Genomic DNA, 10789 nt, shown 5'->3' on the forward strand with positions numbered 1-10789 from the left:
GATGGAAATGCTGCTGTGTATATAAACATGAATTTGTGTTTGTGTCTGTGTACAGTATATATACTGCCAAATGAGTGTATGTACACTTATCTATGTGTGTGGTTGTGTGTGTGTCTGCAGTGAACAGGGGAATCTCTCTGACCTGTGTGTTGACCCCCTGCCGTGTGATTGGTGTGTGTGTGACTCTGATGACCCTGGGAGCCATTGGAGCAGCCGTCTGGGCCGTAGGTCAGACCACATGCTTACACTCATACACACATCGTTGTTTAGCATATGATGACCAGAATCTGTTGTTTTTATATTCTGTACTTCTCACTATCAAAAATCTGATGATCTGTCTTACATTATTTGCTATAATTTCATTGACCTAACAAAAGTTTTTTTCATGACCCTTCTGTAGTCACGTTTTGCACAATGGAGGAAGACACCGGACTGTATGATGGTGAGTAAGAGAGAACAGGGCTTCTAGTATGTAGTCTTACCATCACAATACATTGTGACACCTGTGTAGTGTTATTATCCACAGAACAGCTGTATGTTTCAATTATTCTATAAAAGGTCCCATATTATGCTCATTTTCAGGTTGATACTTGTAGTTTACATGACTTAATGTTGAAAAACACGTTATTTTTGTTAGTCTCTCTGTCTAAAATGCTCCATTTTAGCGCCATCTTTAAGCCCCCTGCCAAAAAAAAACAGTCTGCTCCAATTGGTCAGTGTTTCTGGGTCTTCTGCAGCGGTGCTCTAGGTGTCTTTGCACCATCATTGCAGCTGGGGAATGACTGTAACAGCACTGTAGCAGCACTTTCTACCTATATTTAATAGTTGTGACATCACAACCGCACGGTCCTCACGGCTCATTTAAAGGCACCGTTTCTAAATACAGGCCATGTGCGTTTCTCTGCAGATTGAGCATTTTAATACTCTTACAGTATTCACATAGCACCTCGACCTACTCTATAATAAAAAAATACATGGAAATTTCAATTTTTACAATATGGGAGCTTTAAGAAAAATTCTACCTGACCTTGAATTACACATTTTTACTACCATCTGGTAAGATACTGTATATTTTGGTCCTGTTGGCTTGTTAGTAAAAACAAAAGAAAAATTTGAATGTTGACAGGGTAATACTGTAGTTACATGAGTGAAAAAAAAACATGTCTGATGATTGTATAACTCTACTGTATTTTGATTCTGGTACAGTACAGATTCATTTATTTTTTTAAACGTGGTTTTTAAAACAAACACAGTTTAAACATTTACATGTTTTATAAAATTTGTAGCTTGTTTTAAAAGTAACGCCATGTTATTCCCTGCAGTCCAGGTAAATTCTGCTGACCAACGTCTCAGAGTCTTTGATTCCGCCCAGAGGAGGTGGCGACAGGTGTGTTCCTCCTCAGATAATGAGCTGCTAGCTAGCATCAGCTGTGAAGAAGTGGGTTTTATAAGGTGAGATATTTTTTATTTTGTATCTGAATGTTTTAATGCAGCACAGTTCACTGAGGACTGAAGTGTGTGTATGTGTGTGTGTGTGTGTGTGTGTGTGTGTGTGTGTGTGTGTGTGTGTGTGTGTGTGTTTGTTTTAGTGTGGTGAATTACTCAGTCACATCGGTGCCCGAGGCCAGTGGAGATGGTGGGGAGTTCTTCTGTGTCAGACAGCAAGAGCTCAGCTATGGCAAGAAAATCAAAGACTCATTGTTCCCATGGTAACAAACACCTGTCTGTTTGGTCCTGCACCTGCACCTGTCTCACAGCAGTCTGACCTGCTACCAGACTTCTCTGTTGCTCTTGCTGCCTTTTCTTTTACTTACTCGGTTGACATAGAGGAAGGTTAACAGTTACTTAGTTTGGATGATTTCTTTTTCTCTGTTCGTCTTTGTTTCAGTGACTGTGAGAGCAGGGAGGTTCTCACACTGTTGTGTCAAGGTAAGACGTGAGCTCAGATCTGCACTCATTCTGTCTCACACACACTTTATACTCAAATACCTTATACTCACCGCTCATCTTTCCCCACATGCTGGGCTTGTCATCCTCGTACCACTTCATTTTTATCTTTTACTGTGTCTGATGTTGTTTTAGCTCTGTTCAGCCGGCCAGCCTGTCTGTCATTGCTTTTCACCTTCCTGCTTATCTTACGTTCACTTACAGTACATATTTTTTATTGCTCTGATTTTCTACTGATTTTCTACTCTTTCACTCATCCATTCACATTCTTGCTTACTGTATCTTTGCTCTGTTTCTCCTTTCTATACATGTTTAATTCTTTCACTTTCAGTTTACCTAGACCATAAACTCCCTCTTCTGTACTCGGCAGACTGTGGCAGACGTAGTTTTGCCGCAGACCGTATAGTTGGTGGTGTGGATGCCAGGCAGGGCAGTTGGCCTTGGCAGGTCAGATTGGAGTATGATGGAGTTCATCAGTGTGGAGGAACCATCATCTCAAACCGCTGGATTGTCTCAGCAGCTCACTGCTTTCGAGAGTAAGTAATCAAGCCTGACTTTATACTGAAATCATTAATTATTTTGAAGCACATGGTTGGCGAAATTGGATTCTTTTACAAATGTCATGCTAGGCGGTATCGCTTCGTCAATCGCTGGCGTGTGCAGCTGGGCTCCATCTATAGCAAACCAGTCAACGCCAACGTGGCTGAGGTGAACACCATTGTTTACCACAGCAGCTACCTGCCCTTTGTAGATGCTAGCATTGATGACAACAGCAGGGACATCGCTGTTCTGGCCCTCACCCAGCCCCTCACTTTCAACGGTAGGTCACACAACGGCATCCACACACACACAAATAAGAAACACTCATCGACACAAACCTGAATATTGGAAGAATGGCAAAGTCATAAAGAGAACACAGAGTCAGTCATTATGGTCATTTGTCTGCTTTAGGTTTCTCATTTCCTAGATGTGAGACAGCAGGACAAAAGTTCTTTTATTCAACATAGTTTTATGAGCACTGAACAGGATGTGACCACCGTTTCCTCTCGTGTCTGATGCTCTCTTTCTAATCCCAGGACTCTTTTAGTTCATTATCCACACTTTGATGGTGAGAGAGGAACAGTAGTTCTAACAAGAGTCATCTGTCTGTAATGCTATTGTAATGTGTTGAGGCATGCTAAAGGATGAGGAGAAATACAAGTGTAATTTACTCTGGCATTATAGGTCTGAGGGAGCTTTGTGTTACGGTGTACATGTCACAGCTCTGCACATTTTTAACAGTCCAGTAACTAAACACAATTAAATCAACATACTTATTGGGTTTTAGGACATATACTGTATCTAAATGCAAATATACTGCACTAATAATTGACTGTGTGTGTATATAAATACAGTTTATGGGAATATACAAAAGATGTTCTCTGAAAGGTAGGGAGGGTACAATTTAAGGGGAAGAAGAAATTTTAAGACTAATAGATGTAGAACATCAAGGAAAAGATTATGTTTATCAATTTGCGGAGTTAAATTGTGTAACAAACTAAATGAGAACCTAAAGCAATGCCCAAACATATTCCTTTTCAAAAAAATGTACAAAGAAATTATTTTCAGAAGGTATAGAGAAGCACTGTAGAAAGTTTTGTTTGTGTTTTTTGTTTTGTTTATGTATATATATGTATGAGGGTGTATGTGTATATATATGTGTGTATGTATATGTGTAAGTATGTGTATATATATGAATATATATAGCAACAGAGTTATAAATATTGTGAATTGAAGCAATGTAAGAATTAAAGGGGTAGGAGTACATAAGTTTTACTTCTTCCTACTCCTTTTCGCACATGTGATAGAGGTATGTTAACACAGGAAAGAAGGGTACCTTGTTTGTTGTTTTTCTCTCCAATGTTTTTAAACATTGTTTTATTATTTCTTTTTATTATTTTTTTTATATTTGTATATACTTTCTCTTGCATGTTCGAAATAAAGATATCAATCAATCAACATTACCTGTATTGACCAAGACCGCTGCAGATATATAGACCTAGAGGAGCAAGGCAGTGGCTCAAGTTTCTGAAACGTAAATGAAACATGATTTACAGTCACATTGGAAAATGTAGTTGTTCTACCAGTTTTTAGAAAATTGTGGAGTCTTGGTGTTGATTAATAACAGTTTCTATTATGCAGTGGAAGAAACTTGAAGTAGATAGCAATGTTTCACTGTGTCATGTCTGACATCTAGTGTTTGGCCCTCATAATTACAACACAAGGTCCACTGGAGTGATAATAATCTCCTTTTTCATGTTGCTGTTTCATACATATTTTCTTCATTAATTGACCCTTGCCTAAGACAACATGATCCAATGAGATGTGTTCTCTTTTATCCTATATACAGATGACAATCAAAGCAAAGATATTACTTATTATTATTGGGAGTGAGAGCAAGATGGGAGGTTACCTAAAAATGACTAAAACTAACAGAAATCTACAGTTTAATTTATTAATACTGTTTACATGTCTTTACTTATATCTTAATACATATGTTTGTGTGTTTGTGTGTAGAATATATCCAGCCTATTTGCCTGCCAGCATACGGTCAAAGACTGATAGACGGACAGATGGGAATAGTAACAGGCTGGGGAAATGTAGATTACTATGGTGAGTCTACTTTTAATTATAGCTGTACTGTAATACACTGCAGACAATTTAATGTTGGATGATTGCATTCCTTCTATCAATGTGCTCAATATTTGCTATCATACAACAAGCAGCACCAGTGTACACTGTGATCTTAATACATGTGAGAGTAGAGTAATTGAGTTTTGGTAACTGCAATACTTCAAAGGACCAATAGCAATCGGTACATAAATGCTTCTTTTTATAAACCCCTCCAAAGTCTTGTTGTGTTTTTTTAAATGTTTTTGCTATTTCTCACTTGCAGGTATTCAAGCAGATATTCTCCAGGAAGCGCACGTCCCCATCATCAGTGACACTGTCTGTAACTCTCCTGATTACTATGACAACCAGATTACCACCAGTATGTTCTGTGCTGGTTATGAGAAAGGAGGCACTGATGCCTGCCAGGTCAGAGTGTGCCTGTGTACATGCATTCTGGTGTAGAAATACTTTTGGTTTTCTTATTAAGGAACTGCATTCTCTGATATGTTCTCATACTGTATGTGTGTTTGCTTTGTTTAAACTGATGCTTCTTTTTCTGTGTGTTTGCCCAATGCATATACGTGGTTGTTTGAAATGTTATTGCATCCCTATTAACTTCTGTCAATGCTTGACTAAAATGGGTACCAAACGATAGTTCTAATGTTTGCGTGAACTGCTATAATCCTCTGTGGCTTCAGGGAGACAGCGGTGGTCCTTTTGTGGCAGAAGACTGCCTGTCTAAGACCAGGCGGTATCGTCTGCTGGGGGTGGTGAGCTGGGGAATAGGCTGTGCCATGGCCAAGAAACCTGGCGTCTACACCAGAGTGTCCCGATTTCTGCCCTGGATATCTACGGCCATGAGGGTGAGAGACTGGACACTTTATTTTATTGCAACACTGTTTTTATTTCCAAGGAACCAAGGAAATGCAAGCAGCAGTGAGTAAGTAAGTAAGTAAGTAAGTAAATTGACTGCAGTACTATAGAAAAAGAACTTGCTGGCATGCAGGTCATCTATAAAACCCTAACCACAAAAACATGTAATTGCCATATCAAGGAAACAAAACCCGCCAAATACACAGTTCCGAGTTACGACATGTGCTGTATGTTACGTTCATGCTTCACGATTTGTGTTGATGTTTTTATCTACAGCTATAATTTCTTCTTGTGGTGTTACAGATGTGTTTAAAAATGTCTGCTCTCCTCCAGAACTATCACAACTCACCAGGGCTTCACAAAATGGCCCGGACATGAGGTTCCTGCTCCCATGTTTCCACTTTTTCTTCTCTTGGGATGACAATATTAAAAGACCTCGAAGATGTCAACAGGGACTTTTGGAACGGGGGAAGAAAGGCTGCGATGTTTCCCTCATATCACAGTTCTGGATTCTCCTTTCATTCCTGATTCCTGAACCTTCCCACATTGTTAAATGCCCACCAAGACCATACTCCGTGATAGATACCCTGTATCTTTGCAGAGATACGCAGAGCTATTTAAAGGAGCTGTACTCGATATTCATTAGATTAACACATTAACATAGCAGCAAACAAATATTTTTTATGTAAAGATATCGTGGAGTAATGGCATCCTATGCAGAGAATCTGTGTGTATTATAATCCAAGCTTCTCTGTTCTTTGTTTTGATAGCTGGTCGAGCAGCACGTGCATGCTTGTGCGTACCTTGTGCGTCGGTATCAGACGCCAAGAGCCATGACAACCGCTGGTATTGAACAGTCTGTGAGTCCACTTTTTTCAGCATTTCGAGTACAGCCCCTTTAAGAAACAGGAAGTTTTGAAAAGATCAGCAAAAAGTTATTATGAAGTCAAATATTGATAAGAGGGCTAAAGTGAAACAAAATTAGAATCAGTATAATGGATTTAAGGTACAAGCTTTGCCAAATATGATAAGAATATTTTTCTGAGATGATTTGTTCCCCCACTCTTGTAGCTGTACTGCGATGTCACCAGAAGTAAGAAATAACCACTATAACTTGTGACTTAAACAGCATCACTTTAAATCAAGACTTGTAAATGCTCAGGCTCACCTTAAAGGTCCCATATTGTAAAAAGTGAGATTTCCATGTCTTTTTTATTATAGAGCAGGTCGAGGTGCTATATGAATACTGTGAAAGTATCAAAACGCTAAATCCACAGGGAAATGCACATACCCCTTATTCAGAAACGGTGCCTTTAAATGAGTCGTCAGGACTTTTGTACAGTTATGATCTCACAACTATACTATATACAGGTAGAAAATGCCTCTACAGTGCAGTTACAGTCATTCCCCGACTGCAATGATGGTGCAGGGACACCTAGACCGCAGATAAGGAAGTGGAGGAAGGAAGGAATGCTGACCAATCAGAACAGACTGGGCTTTTTCAGCAGGAGAGCTTAAACAGACAGGTGCTACGGAGCGTTTTAGACTGAGGGTGAACTTGAAAAAGAGCATGATATGGGACCTTTAAGAATTCTAGATGTAATTACAAGGATTCATACAATAGGAATTAAATTCCTTGTGTAGAGGATTTATCTTGTTCCACGAGAGTCCCTTTCTTCAGTGCCAGACGTCCTGCACCCAGCATGCATAGCAACCCACAGTGGGTGCAGACTGCACTGTTGATTTGTAATTAAGATCATAGAGATCTTGTGCAAATTCAACTCCAAGTACTTTTTACATTGTGCAACACACACACGCACACTTACGCCCGGAAGCACGCACACACACTTATAAAATGTCTATAATTTATGAGTAATGCTTATGGATAACTAGGTTTCCTGGCTAGCTTTATTTTGTAAAATCACAGCACACATCCAACTTTTCGAATTGTATGAATCTCATTTTTATAATTAAACTCTTTCTTGTGTGACACATGTTCATGTCTTTTATAAGCAGTAACCTGACTTTTGTATGAAAAATAATTATTTGTTTTTTTGAATTCCCACACAAACTGGTAAAGATGATGCTTATATTCAATCAGTAATATCAGTGTTTTGTTGATGCCTTGTAAATATGAGTCCTTGTTCATGTAGATGTTTGTTTGAGACATGTTCCAGATGTCTTTATGATACACAGATCTTAGAGCCAAGAGTGCAATAACAACCAAAATCATGTTCTCAGAAAATATTTCTTTTACTGCACCGTATATTGATTACCATCTTTTAAATGCTAATGATGTCTCATCATGTTGACCGGCAGGAGTGTGTATACTCAACCATGACCAATGTATAGTATTATATACTACAACTCCCCCTCTGCTCCACGCTGGATTACAGCTCTCAAGACTTTACTGGACTGTGAAAAGGAAGGGTTGACAAACTTAGAAAAGGTATACAGATAGGCACAAAAACAACAACACCCTGCTGATGTCACGAGCAAAAACAAAATATACAAGAGTATTACCAGGACAACCGTCAAGATACATTATAAAAAATATAATGTAGCGTATCTGTATACTGCACCTGGCCTAAAGAAAGGGTTGTATGTGAACACAACTGAATATAAGTGAACGTTGAACTGATTTCTAGCTCTTGTCTAAACAGAATGAGATGTGACGTCTACTCACCACCACTTCCATAAATGCATGTACATTTATGGCAATTATGATGTATGCAAGGGAAATAAATACTGTTATATGTAAATGGATGCTGTGAGTATTGTATTGAAATAAAAACAACTTGCCCATAGACATTGTGTAATAATACATTTTTAATATCATCTGTACAGATGCAGTAAAGAACAATTATTTTACTGAAGTATAACAGTATCCTAGACACAACAGAATGAAATAGACACAAATCTGATGTTGCAGGATTCCCCCCAACCATCCTTTTCGTATATCAAAACTATTCAACATTGTCATTCAGTCAAGTATTGCAAATTCTAGAATAACTTAATATAAATACAATGTACAGCAAAAAAAAGATGCTATGAGATCTCTTTTCCTCCCGATAGACTGAGCATTTAACTTTTATACAACTATCTTAACAGTAAGACGCCACATGACAAGACAACATGTATTAACATAGGTTTCTTGATGATGATGATGATGATGATGATGATAAAGCTGCACTCAAAAAAGAGGGAAAGGATCCATCCGTCTCAGCTGGATTTAGCCACTGAAGAGTAGATCACTGAGTTGTCGTTCTCCCCGCCTTTGAACCTTAAAAGGATTTTAAAGATTAAAATGATAGTATTTGTGAATTTCAACCATACTGCAGCCTGCATGTGACTACTCTGCTGGCAGAATCGATGCCGTACATACAGATGATTTAACCCAGCAATCTTTTTATTCATAAACTCTTTATATTACTGCACAAATTAACCTGAAATAAACTAAATTACACTGCGCTGTCTCTACGTACATTTCTGTAAATATGGGGATTTTAATGACCTGAACAGAAGATTACCTTCTATGATTCTAACATTTCAAACAAGATTTTAAATCTAGACTGAGCATCTAAAATGTAAGGAGATAATAAATAAATAAAAAAATAAAGCAATGAGAGAAAATATGAATAAAGTATAAATCTGAGTTGAATCATTTCTCAGAGTTTGATGGTGTTTTCAGACAGATATGATTCAGAGGTGGTGGGATTGCAAATCTGCTCTCGGCAGTGCGAATCGAGACTAAGAAGTGATCATTAATAAAAATTTGAGCAAAACAAAACACCTACCTAGATGATTTCACTATGAGAAAGTGAAATAGGAAACTTTGTTAACATTTCTTTGTGTGTGTTAGGGAATGATACAGGGGAATTGTACTGATGATGATTAAAAATCAGTCCTAGTTTCATTATATTTCAAAAGTTCGTCCTTTGTAACTTTGTTTTCTTAAGACTGCACAGTACCAGTGGGCTAACGGCTACACACGTGAACTTGACTTGACTGACAGTGAGTAATGAGGTGCATAATAAGGTCCATTTGGACCGTAAACCTGGAGTCCGGTGCCACTCTGCTGCTGTTTGTGTGATGTGGAGGACCGGGGTTTCTGGGTTTAAAGGTCACTGTTGAGTATGTGACCTCATCTTCATACGATGTGTGGACCTGAGAGGAGAGGAGAGGAGTCATTCATTCAAAAATCTGACTGTTGTGAGTGGGGATGTTACGTTGAACATTCATATTTGTGCACCCTATTCACATCATGTTTAACCTATGGTATGGTCTAAAACCCTTTTATATACGCATTTTTCCAGAAATCAATGGGAGAAATAAATGGGAAATTTACTTCCAGAACCCGAGGTCTCTCAGAGGAGGGGCGGGACTGTCGAGCTCTATGTGTCATGTCTTGTTTAACTTCTTGCCCTGTGTGTTTTCCCGCCTTTGTGATTGTCTGCCCCACCCTGATGTGTTCAACCTGTCCCTCGTTATCACCCTCCTTTTCTTCTTTTCTGTATATATCAGACACTGAAACAAGAATATTGGTCTCTGTGTATCTTCTAGTATTAATCTAGTGTTCTTGGTGGGTTTTGGATTCAGGCTTTTAATTTTAATTTTAATTAATGCTCGCTTTTTGTTCTGCCAATCTGCCTGGCTGGTCTTCTGGGTTCTCCTTTTAAACCCTCAAACCGTGACAGTAAGCATACGCTCAAGTAAGGAAGAACATTTCACTATTGGGAAACACCACAGGAAACAGAGACATCTCACTTCTAATTGTTGGGACTCTTGCAAAAGCTCATGTGCTCACCTTTTTCTCTGCGCGGGTCCTCTGTTTCAGCCTGCCAATAAACGGGAGGAAAAAAAACATTGTTTCTCCACTCAGAACAGAGCCTTCTCAGTTGTTGCTCAATCTTTGATGCCATATTTTAGAGATGCTGTTCTGTAATAACGGGAAACCCAGCAGCTTGATACTTCTATAAACTGTTGCTCAGTACACACACATGTCACTGTTTTCACTGTGATAGAAGTGAGCGGTAGGATTATTAGTAGATGGAAAAAATGAGTTTTTAAGACATTTCTTAATCCGTCATGACTCACTTTGCAAATCCAGTAAGTACATAATAGCCTATATGGAATTTTTTGGAATAGATACTATTGACATTAACATTAAAATGTTACTACAGATCACCGTTCAACATGTAAAACACAGAACCAATATATCAATAACTAATCAACATATTCAATATATTAAAATACCTGCCAATACATCCATATATACAATATATATGTAAAATCCATATATATATATATATATATA

The 10789-nt window shown here is 38.3% G+C and overlaps 2 protein-coding genes and 1 long non-coding RNA gene across 7 annotated transcripts in view; 2 read left to right on the top strand and 1 right to left on the bottom strand.

Moving 5' to 3' along the window:
* hpn (hepsin) overlaps positions 1 to 7882 on the top strand; it is an 18152-nt gene extending 10270 nt beyond the window's left edge. For all 4 annotated transcript variants that reach the window (XM_032518192.1, XM_032518193.1, XM_032518191.1 and 1 more), the window contains 11 exons: positions 121 to 228; positions 401 to 442; positions 1323 to 1452; positions 1590 to 1709; positions 1889 to 1929; positions 2318 to 2483; positions 2577 to 2767; positions 4504 to 4599; positions 4883 to 5025; positions 5298 to 5462; positions 5806 to 7882. In XM_032518192.1, the coding sequence (XP_032374083.1) occupies positions 121 to 228; positions 401 to 442; positions 1323 to 1452; positions 1590 to 1709; positions 1889 to 1929; positions 2318 to 2483; positions 2577 to 2767; positions 4504 to 4599; positions 4883 to 5025; positions 5298 to 5462; positions 5806 to 5850 (1247 nt within the window). In that variant the 3' untranslated portion in view covers positions 5851 to 7882. The remainder of the gene's footprint in view (positions 1 to 120; positions 229 to 400; positions 443 to 1322; positions 1453 to 1589; positions 1710 to 1888; positions 1930 to 2317; positions 2484 to 2576; positions 2768 to 4503; positions 4600 to 4882; positions 5026 to 5297; positions 5463 to 5805) is intronic.
* Positions 7883 to 8291: 409 nt separating this feature from the next.
* Positions 8292 to 10789, bottom strand: part of LOC116690947 (B-cell receptor CD22) — a 24680-nt gene continuing 22182 nt past the window's right edge. For both annotated transcript variants that reach the window (XM_032518190.1, XM_032518189.1), the window contains 3 exons: positions 10280 to 10310; positions 9530 to 9639; positions 8292 to 8755 (listed from right to left, as the gene is read on the bottom strand). In XM_032518190.1, the coding sequence (XP_032374081.1) occupies positions 8695 to 8755; positions 9530 to 9639; positions 10280 to 10310 (202 nt within the window). In that variant the 3' untranslated portion in view covers positions 8292 to 8694. The remainder of the gene's footprint in view (positions 8756 to 9529; positions 9640 to 10279; positions 10311 to 10789) is intronic.
* LOC116690972 (uncharacterized) overlaps positions 9776 to 10789 on the top strand; it is an 11211-nt gene continuing 10197 nt past the window's right edge. The window contains exon 1 of the long non-coding RNA XR_004332405.1: positions 9776 to 9870. This is a non-coding gene — a long non-coding RNA (uncharacterized LOC116690972). The remainder of the gene's footprint in view (positions 9871 to 10789) is intronic.

This window comes from Etheostoma spectabile, chromosome 6 (assembly GCF_008692095.1).
Source record: "Etheostoma spectabile isolate EspeVRDwgs_2016 chromosome 6, UIUC_Espe_1.0, whole genome shotgun sequence".
Classification (NCBI taxonomy): domain Eukaryota; kingdom Metazoa; phylum Chordata; class Actinopteri; order Perciformes; family Percidae; genus Etheostoma; species Etheostoma spectabile.